Source organism: Gossypium hirsutum, chromosome D02, assembly GCF_007990345.1.
Source record: "Gossypium hirsutum isolate 1008001.06 chromosome D02, Gossypium_hirsutum_v2.1, whole genome shotgun sequence".
Classification (NCBI taxonomy): Eukaryota; Viridiplantae; Streptophyta; class Magnoliopsida; order Malvales; family Malvaceae; genus Gossypium; species Gossypium hirsutum.
In genome coordinates, this window is record NC_053438.1 from 27,906,928 (window position 1) to 27,927,693 (window position 20,766).

Genomic DNA, 20,766 nt, shown 5'->3' on the forward strand with positions numbered 1-20,766 from the left:
AATCAACTTCTGATTCAAAATTTCAAATAGGACCCGATAATTATTTTTTGTTTAGAGGTAGAGTTTGTGTACCGAAGAATCCCAAGCTTATTTAGAGAATTTTGCACGAAGCTCATAATGGTAGCTTGTTTGTTCATCCTAGAAGCAATAAAATGTAAGTGATTTGAGACATGTACTGGTGGCCAGGAATGAAATGCGAGATTTCTGATTTTGTATCAAGATGTTCGATATGTCAGCAGGTTAAAGCTGAACATCTGGTACCCATATCATCGAGAAAGAAAGATGCCATCTAGGTTATCGTTGACCGTTTCAAGAAATCTACACATTTTATTTCAGTACGTACAAATTATTCCCTTGATAGATTAGCTGAGTTATATGTTTCAGAGATTGTCAGATTACACAGAGTGCCAGTCTCCATTATTTCGAATAGAGATCCGCGGTTTACATCACGATTTTGGAGAAAGTTACAGGAAGCTTTAGGTACGCGGTTACATTTTAGCACTGCATTTCACCCTCAAATTGATGGTCAATCCGAGCGTGTGATTCAGATTCTCGAAGATATGCTTCTTTGTTGTGTACTAAAGTTCGAAGGCAATTGGGAGAAATATTTACCGTTGGTTGAATTCGTGTACAACAACAGTTTTCAATTGAGTAAAAAGATGGCACCGTATGAGGCTTTATATAGCCATAAATACCAAACTCCATTATACTAGACTGAGCTCAGTGAGAGAAAGATACACGGGATTGATCTGATTCGTGATATTGAAGAAAAAGTAAAAGTGATTCGAGACAGTTTGAAAGCAGCTTTAGATCGTCAAAAATCATACGCGAATCTTAAACGTAAAGACATTGAATTTCAAGTCAGTGATATAGTGTTTCTGAAAGTATCACCCTAGAAGAAAGTCCTTCATTTCGATCGCAAAGGAAAGCTGAGTCCACGATTTATCGGGCCGTATGAGATTACTGAAAGAATTGGACTTGTTGCTTATCGATTGCTTTACCGTCAAAATTAGAAAAGATTCATAATGTCTTTCACGTGTCTATCTTACGATGGTATCGATATGATCCTTCACATGTTATATCTTTGACAGATGTCGAGATTCAGCCTGATATGTCATACAGTGAAGAACTGATCATAATTCTAGCACGAGAGGTGAAAGAATTGAAAAACAAGAACATAGCTTTAGTAAAAGTTCTCTGGCAACGTCACAGTTTAGAGGAAGCCACTTGGGAACTCGAGGAAGCTATGAGAAATAAATATCCAAACCTATTTTTTGGTAAGATTTTTGTAGACGAAAATCCCTTTAGGGGGAGAGTTGTAATAACCCGTTTTTAGTGAAATCGGAATAGTTGTTTTGGGATCATAAATCTAAAGTCAAAAAATTTATTTTAATATTATTTTATTGCCTACAGTATGATAGAAGTACCGTATAAAAATTTCGTTAAGAAATTTTACCATTTACATGTTCAATTTGATAAAAATGGCTAAATTGCGTAAAGTGCAAAAGTTAAATTCTAATAGCTAAAGTTATTAAATAGCTATAGAACTTTAAAGTGGAAGTCCTTATATGATAATTAGACCATTAGAGTTGATAGTGGCTGTACATGGCTTGGTATTTGTGTAATTTGTGAAGTTTTTAAAGGATAATTAAGTAATTAAGTAATTAAAGATAAATTAAATAAAACAAAAATGAAGCTTTCATCTTTTATTTCCTATCTTCAACTGAAACTAGTTGAAAAAGGAAGCCATAGGAACTTGAGGTTTTGGCAAAATAATTTACCTTGCATTGGTATGAATTTTTGCCCCGTTTTTATTGATTTCTACGTTTTCGAGATTGTTGTGGCTTAATCTAACTAGCCCGGGGACTAATTTGTGAAACTGTTAAACTATTAGGGATTTACCATTGATGCATGTAAACGAGTTTTGAAGTTTGATGATAGAAAATGAATGGTTGTTGTTAGATAAACAACTTTTGTAAAGAGATTTTTGATAGAATTATCAATTAGGGGTTAAATTGAAAAATATGATAAATCCATGGTATAATTTGTAAAAATATGAAATATGTGGGCTAATATAAGTTATTATAAAAATTTTCTAGGCTTGGGTAGGGGTAAAATTGTATGAATTTTATTTTCCGAGCCTAGGGACTAAATTGTAAAGAAATTAAAAGTATAGGGGAAATGGTAATTTTGCCAAAAATATGTTTTGGGTTAAATTGAATGAATCATATGTTGAATTAAGTTAAATTTAATTGTATAAATCCAGTTAAACCTCGTACGGAGTTAGACCGGGGCAAAGAGAAAGTCTAGGATTAATCGCCTTTGTATCTACGTATACTCGTCAAGGTAAGTTCGTGTAATTAAATTATGTTTATATGTTTTTAATTGAAGTACATAAATGTTATGATTTGTTATATATAATTACCGAGTGCATATCCAATGACGTACGACGATTACCGAGCCCTGTTTGAACTTTAAGAATCCGTAGGATACAAATGACATGTCATTAGGGTTATCGATTTGTAGCTCGTGAGAGCATATCGATTCATAGCTCGTGAGAGCATACCGATCTTCAGCTCAAATGAGCATACCGATTTACAGCTCGTATGAGCATACATGTACATGAATTGACAGATTACAATTATATAAGCTAGCACATTATGTTAATGTACGAGCTATTCCGGGTATCCAATGGTATCCTAAACGATTCAACAGGGAATGTTCTGTTACAAAACAATATGAGTTCGATACGAACTATTACTGATATATACATGAAATAAATAGAAATGATGTTACATGATATATAGATATATCAAATGGATGATGCTTGTATATGGAATTTGATAAATTGTTGTGTTCATCCATGATTATTGACTTGTATAGATGTGTTTACATAGCTAGCATGGTTGGTGAAAATGTGCTTAGGCATTTGGCCAAAATATGTTAGGATATGCTTTGTTACTTACCTATTACTTGATTAAATGGTAAGTTAAATTCTAAGTTATGAACTTAGTAAGCTTAAATGCTTACTTTGTGTTATTTTCCGTGTTTTATAGTGAGTCAGAAGCTCGTTCAGGTTGGAAGCTTGTCGGAGTTATATCACACTATTCATCGACTCTTTTAGTACTTTCGGTTGGTTAAATTTTGGTTATAATGGCATGTATATGTTATTTTAGGTAATGTTGGCCTATATGTTTTGTTGGGTTAATGACCATATTATTTGGCTTGTGTTTTGGCATATTTTGGTATGTATATAAATTGTCTTAATATGGTTGATGTGTGGCTTGATTTGTGGTTGAATGATGAAAGGTAATATGATAGCTAAATGTATAATTGGTACATGTGTTTTGTGATAGAATGTATTTATGGTAAATTGATATTTAAGTAAGTATGAACTATTTGGTCAAATGATGCTAGTTATAGAATGACAATTTTAGTACCAAATGGTTATGTTTTGGTAAGTAATTTACATGGTATGTATTGATACAACATGCCTATAAGTTAGTTGATTAATTGACCAAATTGAGGACATAGTTATACATGTTTATATATTGTCAATTAAAGTGCCTAACGGCATATTGGTTGTATATGATTATACCATTTATATAAAGCTAATATGCATGGTTTTGGTGCCTTATTATGGCTTGTGTATATGTGCATTTGTGGTTGTAGGTACATGTCAATTTGGGTGAGAAAAATGGCTTGTAAAATGACCTATTTTCATCCACACGAGTTGAGACACGGGCGTATGTCTCAGCTGTGTGTGACACACAGCCAGTTGACACGGTCGTGTGTCCCCTGTAGCTTTCAAAGGGTTGTAAGTCAGGCTGTTACACGGCCTAGCACACGGCCTGGCACACGGGCATTTGGTTTGGTCGTGTGACCCAAGTCAGTGAGTTACACGGAAACAGACACAGGCTGGGACACAGTCGTGTGTCCCTATTTTGAATGTCCACACAGCCTGAGACACTAGCGTGTCTTTTGATCATGTAAGTCACACGGCCGTGTGATCCCTGCAGTATTGAAAAATTTCAATGTTTTCTAAAAATTTCTCTGAGTTTCTGATTTAGTCCCAACCTGTTTCTAATGTGTATTTTGGACCTCGAGGGCTCGTTTAAGGGATAATTTGTATGTTTTGAATTGGTTTTAATATATTTAATGATATGTTATGAAATGTATAAATTTTCTATCCGTTTGAATTGAAAACTCCGGTAATGCTCCGTAACTCTATTCCGGCGACGGATACAGGTTATGGGTGTTACATTTAATTATGACTTAAGACATTTCCTGAAAGATTTCCCAACAGTGTTTTTGAATGATCAATCCACCATAGTAGTCTGTTAGTATAGGAAATTTGGCATATTCGTAATTATGAGTGGTTTAAGTGTTCGTAAAACTTGAGTTGTCTACGTTGAGTAAGGAAGTTATCTGAATTATATGGTATTTGCCAAATCTAAGTAGTTTTCATGATAGGTATAGAGATTTTCTGGAGTTTAAGTTGTTCACCAAGTTGGGCGTTCTCATGATATGTAACAGGGTTGTCTGGAATTCCACTGGATGACTTATAATGTTCATTCATCAAAATAAGTTGTGATTTGGGTCGGTTTAAGTCATGACTTGACTGGTAACCTAAAAGTTACCAAGTCCAGTATGAGAGTCCGTCAAAGGTAGGATCCATAAGAAGTTTATCATAAAATATCAATTATTATAAGAATCCGCCAAAAGTAACATCTATCTGAAAGAAGTATTCAACATCTGTCTGTGTGAGAGTCTGGTTAAAGTAGATGGTATAAATATCTTTCTAAGGAATGTAACCATTCTCCAAGAAGAATATGAGATCCACGTTGAGAGATGAAATTCAAATTCTGTCAATTGTAAGATCTGTATATAGGATGGTCAAGTGTGAAGGTACATGTATCCGTCGATATTCGAAAAGGTATTCATAAAGACAGAAAGGAAATCCATAATCTTTAGATGAGGAATTCAACAACAAATGCTCCAATATAATCTGGATTAAAACTCGCTAAGTTCGTTTGAACTTACAAGTGTTTGTTTATGTTGCAAATCCCACTTTAAGATAAGCTTCGCCAGGAGGGACTAAGCCAAGATTACACCTATGTAGCAGTTTGAGTTGCAATGTTATGCATACAGAGCACACCATAGAAGTAGGGTGTTTAGTACTCTATGCCATAAAGAGTGTTTATAACAAAGTTTTAAGTTGTAACGTTCTATGTTGTATTTGAAAATATGATGTATTATTAAACATCCTTTTTTATTAATATTTTGATTTTAGACCGTAAATAAAGGAATAAAAAGTAGGGTTTTAAAATGGCTTTACGTTTGCCCTAAAATTTTGCTAAGTGTTTAAGTTTGTAGCATCCAATATCCGGATCCGGTGATTTGGGTCAGGTAAAAGATGTTACACAGATAATATAACTTATTTTAATTATGGAAAGACATTTCAATAATTTTCTTAACTGAGTAGGTGACTCAATTGAGGGTGACATCAGCTTAGTAAAACACTTAGGATCAGTTTAGTATTGCCTTTAAGAAGTGCTTTTAGGACTAAAAATACTTTTGAGATAAAAACATTGATAAACAAGATGCTCATGAGCTTTTCAAAAGTGTTTTTAGCCAAAAACAGAAACAAATTTAGTTATTTCTCAAAAGTGCTTTTTAAAATCTATGTTAAACTAATGCTAATAAATAGAATAGATTTTAACACATCCAAAGTTATATATATAAATATATATATTGAAATTAAATATATTCATATATCCATTTCCTTCTACACAATGTCAAAATGGATATCACTTAGTCTTCTATCTTAATAAAATCTTAGAAAAGTAAATGCAAATAATTAGAAGTATAATGGTAAATTTATGCCCCTTAAACATTTATTTATTTTTTCAATTTGATATTTATTTTTAACATTAAATTTGGTCAGTTATTTTTAAAAAAATACCAAATCACTTTTTTTAATGAAATGTTAATTAAAATATAATATCTTTTAGTGACGTTGGTGTGACAACTTGCATGATAATATACGTGTACTTCATGTTGACATAACATTATTTGTCTTATATATCACGTCAAGAAATAATTTAAAATTTATAAAATATTTTTAAAAAATAAAAATATTCATAATTTAAAAAAACATGAAGAACACATGGATTACTACGTGGGTTGCCATATTTAGAAAATTAACTTTTTAATTAGCATTTCTATTAAAAAAATAATTTGAATGGCCAAATTTAACTCTTTTTAAAAAACTGAGAGTGAAATTTAACTTATAAAAGAAATCAAATTAATAAAATGTATAAATATTAAAATCATTAAGGAATATTTTGAAGGTAATTAATTAAGGGTAAACTACAAGTTGAATAAATTATGTTTTTGTGTAGGTTGGAGAATTTGCTAATTGCTTGATTGAGGTCGAAGTAATGAAATCCTTCACTCCTTTAAACTTCAACATTTTGCCGCATAATTTGTTTCTTCAATGTAGGGACTAGCTGTGCAATTTAACAAAAAATTGTTTGATGTCATACTGTCAACTGCCGCAAGTCATTAATTTATGTTTTAATTTTTATAATTTATTAACAACAAATGTAACACCATGTTTAGCTGGAGAAGGTAATAGCCTTCCCCTTTTATTCATTGAGTGTTGTTTGATTGAACGAAATATTTCATTATCTCTCTATTACTTGTCTTTTCGTAATAATTATTTTTTGATATTACAAAAAATTGACTATTTTATGCAATATTGAATGATAAAAAAATTAATTTTCAGATTAATCTTTTAAAATTTAGATTTAAAAAATATAAAAATAAAATATTTTAATATAATTTAATATAAAAATATTATTATTAAATTATATTTAATAATAATTATATTAGAATACGATTAAACTGTTTTTAATAATAATCCTATTAAAATTTAATAATAATAACAATAATTATCTATCTAAAAAATTATACTAAGAACACATTTTAATTTTTTTTTCTTATGCTATTACGACATCATTTTATCCAACCAAAAACAGAATATTATTATAATTTTATTTAATTCTATTTAACCAAACACTTAAATAACTAATTACGGCTTTAATCCACTGCAAATTTATTAAGTCTATGTGAACTAATAAAATCATTCGTGTGCTCTTCATTGTTGGGCGACTCGACAGAGTTTCCATTTCAGACACAAAACTAAACTAGAAACAAAACCGCCGTTCAGTTTCTGTTGTCGCAGTCTTCTTCCATTTTTGACTCAGTTACTCATATCTCTCTTCCCTTCTCTTAGACAGCTACTTAAGGTAAATGGCTTGAAAGTCTCATCTTTCGCACACTACCTTTTTTTTTTTTTTGTTCTTGGGTTCATTTAGATTAATCTGTGGTACTCATAGTTGGTCCTTTGGATCTGAAATCTTCATCTTCTTTTAGCTGAGGAAATCTGGGTTTCCTTTGATAATTCCATTTTGGAAGCTTAAAGTCCTGAATGTGTCCCGGATCTGGCGTTGTGAACCCCATTTTAACTGCACCATGAATTCAGCTGATGAGTTCTGTTCTATGTGTATTATCATTTTAGTCTCCTTGTTGTTTCAACTTGTCTTAGCTGCTGATTATGTTCCAACTGAGAAAATTCTTCTAAATTGTGGTGGGAAATCTGAGGCCACCGATAATGATAATCGGAAATGGACGCCTGATGTTGGGTCCAAGTTCTTGGTGGGAAGCGGGAATTCGGTGGCTTCCCAAGCTGCCACGCAAGATCCTGCCGTTCCCGAAGTTCCTTACATGACAGCCCGTGTTTTTCGCTCCAACTTCACCTATAGTTTCCCGGTCGTACCTGGTCGGAAATTCCTTAGGTTGTATTTCTATGCTAATTCCTACGATGGGCAGATTGCAGCCAATGCTTTGTTTTCGGTCACTTGTGGTTCCTACACTCTTCTTAAGAATTTCAGTGCTGCTCAAACCAGTGAAGCTTTGAATTATGCTTTTGTTGTTAAGGAGTATTCCATCAATGTGGATGATGACCATTTGAACCTAACATTTACTCCTTCCACTCCCTCTAATGCCTATGCGTTTGTCAATGGGATTGAGGTTTTGTCAATGCCTGATATTTATGGTAATGCCGATGGGATATCCATTGTCGGACAGAATATTCCCTTCACCATCGATAATAGCACTGCCCTCGAGAAGATTTACCGACTGAATGTCGGTGGAAATGATATCTCACCTTCGGCTGATACAGGTCTGTTTAGGTCTTGGTATGATGACCAGCCATACCTGTTTGGGGCTGCGTATGGAGTTTCGGGGGCTGCTGATCCGAATGTCACTATCGATTATGGAACCATGCCCACTTATATTGCTCCAAAAGATGTATACGCCACTGCTAGATCCATGGGGCCGAATGCTGAAATAAACAATCATTACAATTTAACTTGGATGTTCAGTGTGGACTCTGGATTCTCCTACTTGGTCAGGTTACATTTCTGCGAGTTTACTGATAACATCACCAAGATTAATCAGAGAGTGTTTGATGTGTTCCTAAACAATCAAACAGCCGATCAAGGGGTCGATGTGATTGCCCTGGCAAGTGACCAAGTTGATGTTCCTGTGTATGTGGATTACGTTGTTATTGTTCCTGGAGGGAATTCACAGCAGGATCTTTGGCTTGCATTGCATCCAGACACGAGTGGCAAGCCCCAATATTATGATGCAATCTTAAATGGTGTGGAGATATTCAAGATAAGTGATCCGAAAAGCAACCTTGCAGGGCCGAATCCTGTCCCTGGTCCAAAACAGGACGTAGTCGATCCATCATTGGCTTTGCCATCTCATCAAGGTTACTCGAAGAACCAGAAGGCAATTATTGCTGGTGGAGTAAGTGGTGGAGTGGTTCTAGCTCTTGTTATTGGTTTCTGTGTTGTTGCTGCTTCGCGCCGTCGTAGGCATGGAAAGGATCCTAGCACGAGTGATGGTCCATCAGGATGGCTTCCTCTTTCGTTGTATGGAAATTCACACTCTGCAGGTTCAGCAAAGACAAATACCACAGGGAGCTATGTTTCCTCCCTTCCTTCAAACCTTTGTCGCCATTTCTCATTTGCTGAGATCAAGGCTGCCACAAACAACTTTGACGAGGCTTTAGTCCTTGGGGTGGGAGGTTTCGGAAAAGTTTACAAGGGAGAAATTGATGGCGCAGCAACTAAAGTTGCAATCAAGCGTGGCAACCCACTATCTGAGCAAGGTGTGCATGAGTTTCAGACTGAGATAGAAATGCTTTCCAAACTCCGCCACCGCCACCTTGTTTCGTTGATCGGTTACTGTGAAGAGAACTGTGAAATGATCCTAGTTTATGATTATATGGCTTATGGAACGTTGCGTGAGCATCTCTACAAAACCCAAAAGCCGCCTCTTCCATGGAAGCAAAGGCTTGAAATATGCATTGGTGCTGCTCGCGGTTTACACTATCTTCACACTGGTGCCAAACACACTATCATTCACCGTGATGTGAAGACAACCAACATTCTTCTGGATGAGAAATGGGTAGCGAAAGTTTCTGATTTCGGATTGTCGAAAACTGGCCCCACATTGGATAATACTCATGTGAGCACTGTTGTGAAGGGCAGCTTTGGCTATTTGGATCCTGAGTATTTCAGAAGGCAACAGCTAACTGATAAGTCCGATGTTTACTCATTTGGGGTCGTCCTTTTTGAGATCCTTTGTGCCCGTCCAGCATTGAATCCTACGCTGCCAAAGGAGCAAGTGAGCCTTGCAGAGTGGGCTGCACATTGTCACAAGAAAGGCATCCTTGATCAGATAATGGATCCATATCTGAAAGGGAAGATAGCACCGGAATGCTTCAAAAAGTTTGCTGAGACTGCAATGAAGTGTGTAGCTGATCAGGGAATCGACAGACCGTCCATGGGTGATGTGCTATGGAACCTGGAGTTTGCTTTGCAGCTGCAGGAGAGCGCCGAAGAGAGTGGCAAGGGAATTAGTGAATTGGAAGTTGAGGAGGGGACCTACGATGTAACCTGTAAAGGCAAAAAGGATCCTAATGCATCCCCTGGTTTTGACATAAATGTGGCAGATTCGAGGAGCAGCGGCATGAGTATGAGCATCGGGGGTCGCAGCCTAGCTAGTGAAGACTCTGATGGGTTGACACCAAGTGCTGTTTTTTCACAGATCATGAATCCGAAAGGGCGTTGAGGTTTCATTGTATTCATTTACTTATTTAGTTACTATACATAGTACTTTTTTTTTTCTATTTACCACTTTCACTGGATATGTTTTGAGCGCAGTGAGTAATTTGTAGCTGAAATTTGATGAAGAGTGTAAAAATAATGGGTTGTACCGTCATTTGCATTTAAGTGATAGCCCCCCCTAACTATTGTGTATTATCATGATATGTGTGCGGTGGTGGATGAGATGAGACGGATTTGGTGTAATCCGAGTGTTTTGCTTCTTAGTTGGGTTCGGCGTTATTTGTGGAACAAATAGATTTTCTGAAATATTTTATTTAATTCTAAAATTGACGAGAATATTTGGATTAGCTGTCAAAATCATATGAGTCGAACTGAGCCATGTTGACATTCCTGTATTTAAAGAACTATGACTTTTCATATTGAATGCAACTGTTCGATAAAAAGTTCTTTTAGAACATAAACTATCTATGCAAGTTCCCTAAAGAGTGAAACTTTTGTTAAGACTATACCAATTTGCTTTATATAAATTTTCATTTAGCTACTTTGTTCTTGCAAATATTTTACTTAACACAATAGAGTAATTTTTCTACCATACTAAATAACCTTCTAAGAAAGTTTCACTGCTGCTTTGCTTGAAGCTGCTGTAGTTTTGGGGGCAGTTCTTGGAGGTAGATGTGATGAAGATGTGGAAAGGTTGAGGAAATTTGCAAGGTATATTGGGCTTTTGTTTCAGGTTGTGGATGACATTCTTGATGTGACAAAATCATCTAAGGAATTAGGGAAGACTGCAGGAAAAGATTTGTTGGCTGATAAAGTCACTTATCCAAAGTTGATTGGAATAGAGAAATCAAAGGAGTTTGCAGAGAAATTGAGAAGTGATTCATTGGAGTTGCTCCAAGGATTTGATTCTGAGAAAGCTGCCCCTTTGATTGCTTTGGCTAATTACATAGCTTACAGGCAAAACTAACTCTTTTGTTTTTGTTGTTGTGTAATTCTTATTCTTGTTGGTTGACGAAAAGGCCTTGATTTGATGCTTCTTGTTATGTTTGATACAAAAGGCTTTGTGAAAGAAGCAGGAGAAATAGTTCTAATGTTGGATGTATTCTTCTACAAGGATGATAATGATAGAATATCGTTTTTCTCTTTGTTGCTGTAATTTATATTATATAAAATTCCCATTAAATTGGGATTTAATTGTTAGTTCTTCCTCAATTGTTGGTCTTATGAGTTCTTACATGTATGGTGATCTCTATAAAGAATAGTTGTATGGAATTGGGTGTTTGAATTTGGAAAATTTTCATTACTGTCCACGGCTTATGTATGGTATTGCAGATTTTAGTTTATCAAGGGACAGATTAGGCATATTTTGTGACAAATTGCCTGCTGTAACACTGCCTTTGCCGATCCTTCCCCATTTACTTGTAGGATACTATCAAGTTAACAAATGCATCTTGATCGATGCAGTTCAATGAAATGAAAATTTTCAGGACAAAGCTTGTACTGCTCTAATGTTATATTCAAATTACTTATTTGGATATATTTTTGAAATGTTTATTACTTGGTAATGTTATTTTTTGGCTTGTATGTATATATAAGCTAGAACATGATCTGTGTCGGTTAGATGTGATGAATATTAATAATAAATATGGAAACAACAAAATTTCAAATAAATCTTAAAATTACATTAAATTTTAATTTGATGTAGAATGTGATTTAAAAATTTTATTTTGGTGCAATTGTATAAATATAAAATTAATTTTAATTCAATAAATAGATGAAAATTTAATTTTATTAAATTATATATTTTTATTAAATTATATTTAATAATAATTATGTTAAAATATGATTAAATTATTTATTATTTATATTAATAATCTTATTAAAATTTAATAACAATAACAATAATCATCTATCTACAAAAAATTATGCTAAGGGTATTCTAGTCATTTTAGTTTTTTTACTTATGCTATTACAACATCATTTCATTCAACCAAACACAAGAATACTATTACGTCTCTATTCCATTCCATTCAAGCAAACAATTGAATTAGTATTACGCCTCTATTCCATTACAGCGAACCAAACGTGACCTTAGGTGTATTTAATTATTACTTTCAATTTTTGTATTATTTAATTATTTAAATGAATATAAAAACCATTGGGTGTTGTTATTTAAATAAGGGTAACTAATTTAAAAATTAGGGATTAGATTGAAATAATTTGGACTAAATTGATTAAACGTAGAAATTTAGAATTGACAACTCTAAGTAAACACATAGATAAATGAGACCAAAATAAACCTTATTGTGTATAAATTTGGTTGTTATTATTTAGTCTAAGTGAGATCGAGAGATTAATTATACTAAACTGTAATTGGGTAATTTATAACCGAGAGGTGAAAATTAATCCAATTAGAAAATTATTCAATACAATTCGAATTAATTATTAACACAAATATTAATCAACTACTAACTTTGTCTTTAATTATTTTTGGTATAATTTTAAATTTTTTACAATTTAGTCCTTTAGCTATTGCCGTAGTTCAACCTTTCCAATTTATGATTTGTCATACTATAGCGTGTTAGACATTAACTAATTAGACTTTCTAGTTTGCATGCTTGTTGCGGTTAATTCATTTTTATCGACCAATTCCTGTGGGTTCGATCTAAGAATATTCCATAAGTATTCTATTGTGCACACTTAAAAATATTACAACTATACTTGTGACACTTGTAGAACATCACATGTGTTATTCTTTGTTTGCACTTTTTTCTGATCGATGTACATACCCTGAGGCACGATCAAATTGTTGGTGCCATTGCCGGGGAAATTTTGTGTTTGGTAGTTGAATTGTTTTATAATAATTTTCATGCTTTGTAGTGAGATAATTAGTGATCTCTAAAATTATAGATATGACGCTTAACTTTATTTTCTTTTTCTTTTCTGATAATCATTCTTCACTTCAATAATGTACAATAATAGTTATAGCTAACCAGAAGATCAATTCGAGCCTGATGCAAATGGGGTTTCGATGTCTAGCTGGGATTACAATGACAATTATGGGAGACAAAGATATGAGTGTTCTTACAAGTCTCATGGATATAGGTGGCCAAGTAAGCAATATGGATATGATGAGCACTCAAGTTTGACGAATGGAGCTTCGACGGAAAATTGGAGCTATGAGGGCTATTATGGGAGTCAGGAATACTTGCACGAATATTCTTATGATCGATATGGCTATGCAAACGCGATGGATGACTACAACCAAGGTTGGTCGGGTAGCTATTCAGCATATGGTTCGTATCCCCATATCGTTATCTGGAGAGGGATGTGGAGAATGAAGAATATCTCGGCAACCCATCTTTTGCCACAGACCGACACATTAGAAGCTAAGATGTCATCTTTGTCCAATTTGTTTGACGGATTATTTGAAGCTGTTAGAAACTGGTGCATGATGAATGCTCCTGTGGAAGAGAGCGTCGAACATGATGTGCACAAGTCTGAAGAGGAGGTCCCCTATGTTAATGTTGAACATGATGAGTTGAAGGACGATTTTCATCAGAAGTTGGAAATCAGAGAGTTGTGTATTGAACTGGATAAAGTTGTAGACAACCCCGTTCCTATTGACGTAGAGGTAGAAGTTTAGAAGTCAAATTGTATTTTACTCTTTCTACTCAGGAAACGGGTAAACTAATTCTTGTATATTAAATTAAAGAGCAAATTGATCACATCTGTTAAAATTTTATCCATTTGTACTGCTAAAAACTAACATGATTAACAGAATAACTTAACAGTGACACATTGCGTATTGCATGTACCTCATGCTGGCATATAAGGACTAATTTTTAATAGCAAAAATGAATGAGATTTTTAATAAAAGGACTAGTTGACTCTTTAATCTAATGTACAGAGACTAATTTGCCCATTTTTCAGTAGGAGATAAAATGCAATCTGATTCTAAGTATAAAAGCTTCCATAGTACTTTTAGTGCAAACTTTGCTAGTTAATCACAAATTTAGAAACAATGTAGTTGACAAGTTTTCTCTAATGTAGCAAGCTTATTGTATTGAGGACCTGACCTCTCAGATTGAAGCAACAAGTGTTCTTGTTGAGAAACTGATCATGGAGAATACGGAGCTTGTTGAGAAGGTGCCTTTTGTGCTGCAACACATTATGATTCTATTTATTCTACTATTGTTCTTTTCAAGACAATATACAAAGGCAGTTTTTTCAGTGTATGTACCTAACTTTTTGGCAGGTGAATGAGTTATATGTTAAGCTTGAGCGACAAAAAATGGCAGCAGGACATCCAACTGTCATTGACATGTCTGATTCCTTACCTCAATCCATCAAAGTTGGATTCTCTAGAAGCTGCTGACTTGGGGGAAATTGTGCAATTCCTTTGGATGATACTGATGCAAGGGATTTCAAATCCCAGGTTATTGAGAGTGAAAATAATACTGTACCACTCATAGATGCTCCCCTGATTGGTGCTCCGTTCCGGTTAATGTCATTTGTCACTAAATATGTTACCGGTGCTGACCTGGTTAACAACACTTAAGCTCCGAGTCTTAGCTTAGATTCTTCGTATTTTTTCCTGCAATATACATGGTATACTTGTTTCACACCATTTGCGATAATTCTGGATGTATGAAAAACTTGCTGGCTGTAATTTGTGACAATTAATGTTTACTTGTATTGTATACAGAAGAGATGCGGTTATTCATCTGATTTTCCTAACATTTTCTACAGATTTCAGCCTGTTGTTCTTCCACAACTTTCCTAACACTCACAGGGAAGCCTTTGAATGTCCGGGAAGTGATACAAAGACGGGCATCTAACAACATTCAAACTTGAATCCTTGTCGGTGTTCCTTATGTCTGAAATCACAACATCGATGTCATAGTTGCAGTGATCATGGGGTTTGAGTATCTGAGCCCTTGGACCTGTTGTCCTCTGATGATGGTCGATTTTCAGAAACAGAAGGTCAAATTTCTTCAATCATCCGAGTTACTTCTTCCATTGTAGGTCTCATGTCCGGAAGCCTTGCCACACAAGTCATTGCTATCTGGAGCATCTGCACCAGCTCTTCTTCAATATTTTGATATTTCATCAGCTCTACATCAAATACCTCAGCAGTCCATTCCTCTCTAACAACAGACTGAACCCACCTTGGAAGGTCGACCACGTCTTCATGCCCTGATGATTGGGTTGCTGCTTTGCCTGTCAGCATCTCTAGGAGAAGTACACCGAAACTGTAGACATCAGACTTTTGAGTAAACTTTCGAGATTCAATCACCTCGGGTGCTCGGTATCCTGCACTTCTAGACGGAACCTTTGGAGAAGTCATTAAAGGAGTCAATCCAAAATCAGAAATGCAGCCATGTAAGTCTTTTGTGAGGAGGACATTGGAGGACTTGATGTTGCCATGGATGAATTTTCCACCTCCAGAAGAATGGATGTAGGCAATGCCTTTTGCTGCTCCCAGAGAAATCTTTACCCTCGAATCCCAGCCTGGAAGAGGACGCCCACGTTCTCTGCTTCCTGTATTGAAATTATAAACAAAGGAACATGAAAAGCTACGTTAGTCTGACTCTTCATTTTTGTTGAAATGTTGGACACATAACTAAATATAAGTATAGGGATATGACTGTTCATCCACATACATCCAAAAGTTAAAACATATCCGTGGTGGACATATATACCCTTATCTAACACACCCCTGAGTCTTGAGTAACATCATGTAAATAATTGATCTCCAAACATGATTCTAATACAATTCAGGAAATAAAATGAAAAAAAAAAAGGTGATTAGTTAAAATTACCATGCAATAATGAGGAAAAACTTCCTGCAGCTATGAAGTCATATACCATCAACTTCTCATCCTTTGAATAGTAATAAGCACGAAGTGGCACAAGATTTGGGTGCTGACCAAGCCTTCCAACAATTCCCATTTGTTGTTCAAATTCTCTCTTCCCTGCAGCTACTTCTTTCAACCTCTTCACAACCACTGTTATTCCTTCCTCCAAAATCGCCTTATAGGTCGTACCATAACTCCCTTTCCCGAGTACTTCAGCTGAAGCTCTCAACAAATCCTCAAGATCAAAATTGTAAGAACAGCCTTCAAAGAAAACCAATTTGTTCTTCTCAGCCTCTTGCACCTCACTCCCGAAATCCTCCTTAGGTTTCTCACTCCTTCCACCTTTCACTTTTGATGTAAGAGCACCACCTTGATTGCGCTTTTTCTTTAAACAGCTAAGTACTAGTATAAGCAACAAGAAAAACACCAGTGCAGAACCTGTTACTCCTATGGCAATTATAGCACCTATACTTAATTTCTTATGGGAGTCTCTTCTTGGGTTTTCTGGTACTGTCGGTGGAGGGAAGTTAGTGGGGGAAGGTGATGGTGAAGGGCTAATTGTAAGACATTGGTTAAATGGAGGCCCACATATATGGTTTCCTACAAAAGAAGAAGCAGGGAACTTCTGGAAGGAAGATGGGACTGATCCATTTAAATGGTTGTAGCTCAAATTCAAAAGCCTAAGCCTTGGAAGACTGAAATTGGGAATAGGTCCTGTAAGGGAGTTATTGTGAAGGTTTAAACCAGTCAGGTTTGTTAGATTCTGAATTGCGGTTGGAATGTTGCCTGTCAAGGAGTTGAAGGAGAGATCAAGGAAATCCAGACTGGGAGGGAGAGAGGAAGGGATGTCACCCGAAAAGTTGTTAAGCTGAAGGTATACATAACGAAGAGTGGGAAGGGAGAGTACATCAGATGGAAGGTTCCCGCTGAGACGGTTCGACCGAAGGCTGAGGACCATGAGAGCATCAAGCTTTCCGAGTGTGTTGGCCGGAATTTGACCGTGCAGTCCAACACCAGGAAGGTGCAAGGCTATTACACGGGAGCCATCCTTGGTGCAATTGATGCCAACCCATGAAGTGCATACCGGGGTAGCAGGACTCCAATTAAGTTTACGGCCATGAGGAACTGTGGCAGAAAATTGCAGGAGGGCTTGCTCATCTAAGTCTAAGTCAGCAACTGTTCCTGAACTGCAACAAAGAAACAGACAAGCAAATGCAGCAAAGTAGGATGCCAGCTTCATTTCAACAGTCTTCATTCCCCTGCCATTTATCAACAGGTTTAGTTAGAAAATCTTTAAAAGGATGGCATTTTAAAAACTTTCTTCTCAATCATACTCGAAAGCAGTCAACATTTGTCCGGCATACAATGAGGATGGAAACTATGAGAAAAAGTTAATAACTATAATGATAATAATCACTATAAAAATAAAGACATGAAAAATCATAAAGGAGATAAAAGCATGGTTTAGTCAAAGTTCCTTTTTCAGCTGAAATGGAGCACAAGCAATGACAAAATATTTACTTTGGATTAATTAGAGGTTATCTATCAAGTCAAGCTTTCTGGTTTGTGAAACAGACACAATACGAATAAAATATTTAAATATTACATATAATATGGAATAATATGATAAATTTATGAATTTCCCCAAAAATCAGAAGCTGAAGAACATAATGTTGGTACAATATTTAAGACAAGCTAAATAAAGAAACATATTCAAAAGGAAAAAAATCAGAGATGAGTTGAACTTACAATATGTAATGGTTTTTTTTTCCTTCCCGGAAGCAATTGTACAATTCATTAGAGACATACATTCCTGAAAATTATAGCTCCCAAGGAACGAACATTGCAGTTAAAACAACCAAGTTCCAAATGCAGAGGAGCTTTCTTCCTTCCACTTGAACTAAAATATATAAAGGAAAGAAGAAATTATATGAGCAACAAACCTTTAGCAAAAATGGGGTTACAAAGTGCCAAGAGGCTAAGAAGCTAAATTGGACAATCTGGGTTTTGGAATTTGCATTCCTTCCACGAAAAAAAGAGGGAATTAAGAGGCAGTGCGCAGGTGTTATTTGAGGATAGCGTAGGGCTTAAACTCGAAAATGCAGTGCAGATCTGGAAGAAAGTCGGAGCCGACGGAATCTGAAAATTGTTTGACCAAAATTAAGAATTGCTTCCTAAAAATAAAGAAGTTGCATTGAGTACTGAAAAGAATAGGTTGACTCCTAGTCAAACTTTTCTTCTCCCCTCTCTAACTTCTTTATATTTATTAATAATAAATTATAAATTAAGGTTTTGGATTAAACTACTTCTTTTATTTTTGTTAGAAGTTTACTTGATGATATGAGAGATAAATGTGAATGTATTTATTTTAAAAAGATTTTAATTTAAATTAATTATAATAAAAATTTTAAATTTTTAAACAGTATTTATAGTGTTGTTCAGTATTATATAAAAATTTCTTAATTTAAATTTAAATGTTTTTTATTTTTTATTTTTAAATAATATTTTAGTTTAAGTTAATATACATACATGTTTAATCATATTTAAACCGTATTTATAGGATTTTAATATGTACTTCATTAATTTCATTATTTAAATTGAAAAAGAATGTAGCATTTAACGAAATAATTATTTGTACTAATTATATACATTATCTATATATATAATTTATAATATATATATACATAAAAGCAAAAATTTGAAAAAAAAATTTGAACTGACAAAAATATCTTTTATCGAATCAATCCCTTAATGACATAACAGCTGAGTGATCATTTGAATATATATTTTTAATGGTAATGATTAAATTGACAAAAAATTTTGAGTAATCAAAATCGAAAAACCCTAATTTAAAGTGATTAGTGAGGTAGTTTACCCTTCCTTCTTTTACTATAAAAACCTTACTATAGCGTGTATGTATAAGATGTTAAGTTAATATTTTAAGTTGAAATCTTAGCATTTGTATATTTATATTTTATAGATTTTATATAAAGGTATGAAAAACAAAAATACCCATAATAATATTTATTGTTATTTATTTAGTAATTATCTTGATTGAGTTGTTTTTAAGTTAACACGTGACATTAATTCAATCTAACATTTAAATAATATAATAATAATAATTACATTTCGTCCCAACCACAATAGGTAAAAGAAATATTTTATCTTTAAAATTTATTTAACAATGAATATAGGTGGATTGGTAATGACTTTATATCTTAATACTATTGAACACGTGTTAAATTTTTGGATTTTTAATTCTTTTATTTAAAGATGATATAAAAGTATAAAAAAGTAAAAGTGTCAACATAATAATATTAATTATAATTTAAAAGAAAAATATTTTTTTTAATTTCATAATTGAGTTGGTAACTTAATTAAAGGTGACATTACATAAGTAAATTGCTTCAATATAAATATTAGATTAGACATAGGTATTGACCACCGTCCCAACGTGTGAACGTCGGGACTAAAAATACTGCAACAAAAAGATATAAATTAAGTGGTGTCTACAAGTACATGGGTTAGGTTATAATATAGAAGTTACAAAGGAACACAAAAGTGTTCCAAGTATCGTACCCAAGGAAGCTGAATTAAACTAACTAATAATTTCTACACTAAGTGGGCTAAATACTAATAATATAAACTTATAGTATGACAAATAAAAGAGAATAATATGAAAAAAAATTAACATAAAAATAAGAAAACTAGCAAACAATCGGATTTTGCTCAAATTAAATAAACAGAACATTAACTCTCTTCAGTGTTCATAATTAACTTCGAATTTAGGGGTTTAATGAATCAACTAGTAATTAACCTAATTATTATCTTTCAGCCTCTAACTAAATAAACTAGTCAGCAGAAGCTATTTATCTTTCGACCTCACAACTTAAACCGAGATAAATTGAGAGATGCTCAATAAACTACTCTTTCGACCTCATCTACCTAAATTACTTACTAGGGTCATCAATCCTAGGGTTTAATCACACTCAATCCAACCCAACTAACTATAAAGCAAACCCTAAATATTAATTAATCCCACATTCACTGGTCAATCTCCCTAAAGTTTTAGTTCATCATGGATGCGAATTTCCCTCATTTAAATTCAAACATTCAAAATAAATATCAAAATAAAAGAAAAGGAAAAGAGAAATTGGATATGTTGGATGTCGATTCCGTACAGAAACGGAAAACCCGTTAAACAGATGTTTAGTTGAAGTAGATTGCAAGCAAAACCAAAATAAATAATAAGATTTGATGAACAAACTAAAAACTAAAACTGAAATTAACATCAACCAAAGTAAAGCAGCAATTTCCCCCAATATCAACCATAATCTAAGCAGAAAGAAATTAAACAAAGGGAAAAATGCCTCTAATCAAGTCCTGAGCTTTGCTATTTATAATAACAGTGTTGTATGACCGAATTAGGTTAATTACAAATGACTAATCACATTTAATTAAAACTATGCGGGATAAAACACCCTCAGATGTAAATTGAGCCTCGTCGAACCAGTGTCATGACACTGAACATCGAACTGAACTTCCTTGGCTTCAAAGTTGGATGTTGCAACATTGAAAGACTGGTGCCCCGACATTGATATTGGAAAAAGAACTCGGGTTGAAAACAATTTTCTTGCATAGCGAAAAATTAAAATTTTGAAAACTGACTTGGTTTGTGATATTTATAGCAATAAACCTTA

General features: G+C 34.1%; 3 protein-coding genes across 5 annotated transcripts; 2 read left to right on the forward strand and 1 right to left on the reverse strand.

Annotated features, from left to right (window-relative positions):
* The first annotated feature begins 7,150 nt into the window (after positions 1 to 7,150).
* On the forward strand, positions 7,151 to 11,332 carry LOC107910653 (receptor-like protein kinase FERONIA). 2 transcript variants are annotated; one of them, XM_016838590.2, is made up of 2 exons: positions 7,151 to 7,313; positions 7,441 to 11,332. In XM_016838590.2, exon 2 carries the CDS (start codon positions 7,540 to 7,542, stop codon positions 10,207 to 10,209), a length of 2,670 nt encoding a protein of 889 aa, XP_016694079.1. In that variant the 5' UTR covers positions 7,151 to 7,313; positions 7,441 to 7,539; the 3' UTR covers positions 10,210 to 11,332. The 2 variants fall into 2 exon arrangements, with proteins under 2 accessions (XP_016694079.1, XP_040944597.1); XM_041088663.1 differs by having other exon boundaries at positions 7,152 to 7,313; positions 7,613 to 11,332.
* Positions 10,344 to 11,417, forward strand: LOC107908081 (geranylgeranyl pyrophosphate synthase, chloroplastic). The gene is made up of 2 exons (XM_016835353.1): positions 10,344 to 10,347; positions 10,817 to 11,417. The coding sequence occupies exons 1-2, from the start codon at positions 10,344 to 10,346 to the stop codon at positions 11,170 to 11,172; spliced, it is 360 nt and encodes a 119-aa protein (XP_016690842.1). The 3' UTR covers positions 11,173 to 11,417.
* Positions 11,418 to 14,359: 2,942 nt separating this feature from the next.
* On the reverse strand, positions 14,360 to 18,311 carry LOC107910652 (probable inactive receptor kinase At5g58300). 2 transcript variants are annotated; one of them, XM_041088664.1, is made up of 4 exons: positions 18,010 to 18,311; positions 17,816 to 17,879; positions 16,031 to 17,325; positions 14,360 to 15,749 (listed from the first exon to the last, which is right to left on the reverse strand). In XM_041088664.1, the coding sequence occupies exons 2-4, from the start codon at positions 17,875 to 17,877 to the stop codon at positions 15,193 to 15,195; spliced, it is 1,914 nt and encodes a 637-aa protein (XP_040944598.1). In that variant the 5' UTR covers positions 17,878 to 17,879; positions 18,010 to 18,311; the 3' UTR covers positions 14,360 to 15,192. The 2 variants fall into 2 exon arrangements, with proteins under 2 accessions (XP_040944598.1, XP_016694078.1); XM_016838589.2 differs by having other exon boundaries at positions 17,816 to 18,311.
* Between the last annotated feature and the right edge of the window lie 2,455 nt (positions 18,312 to 20,766).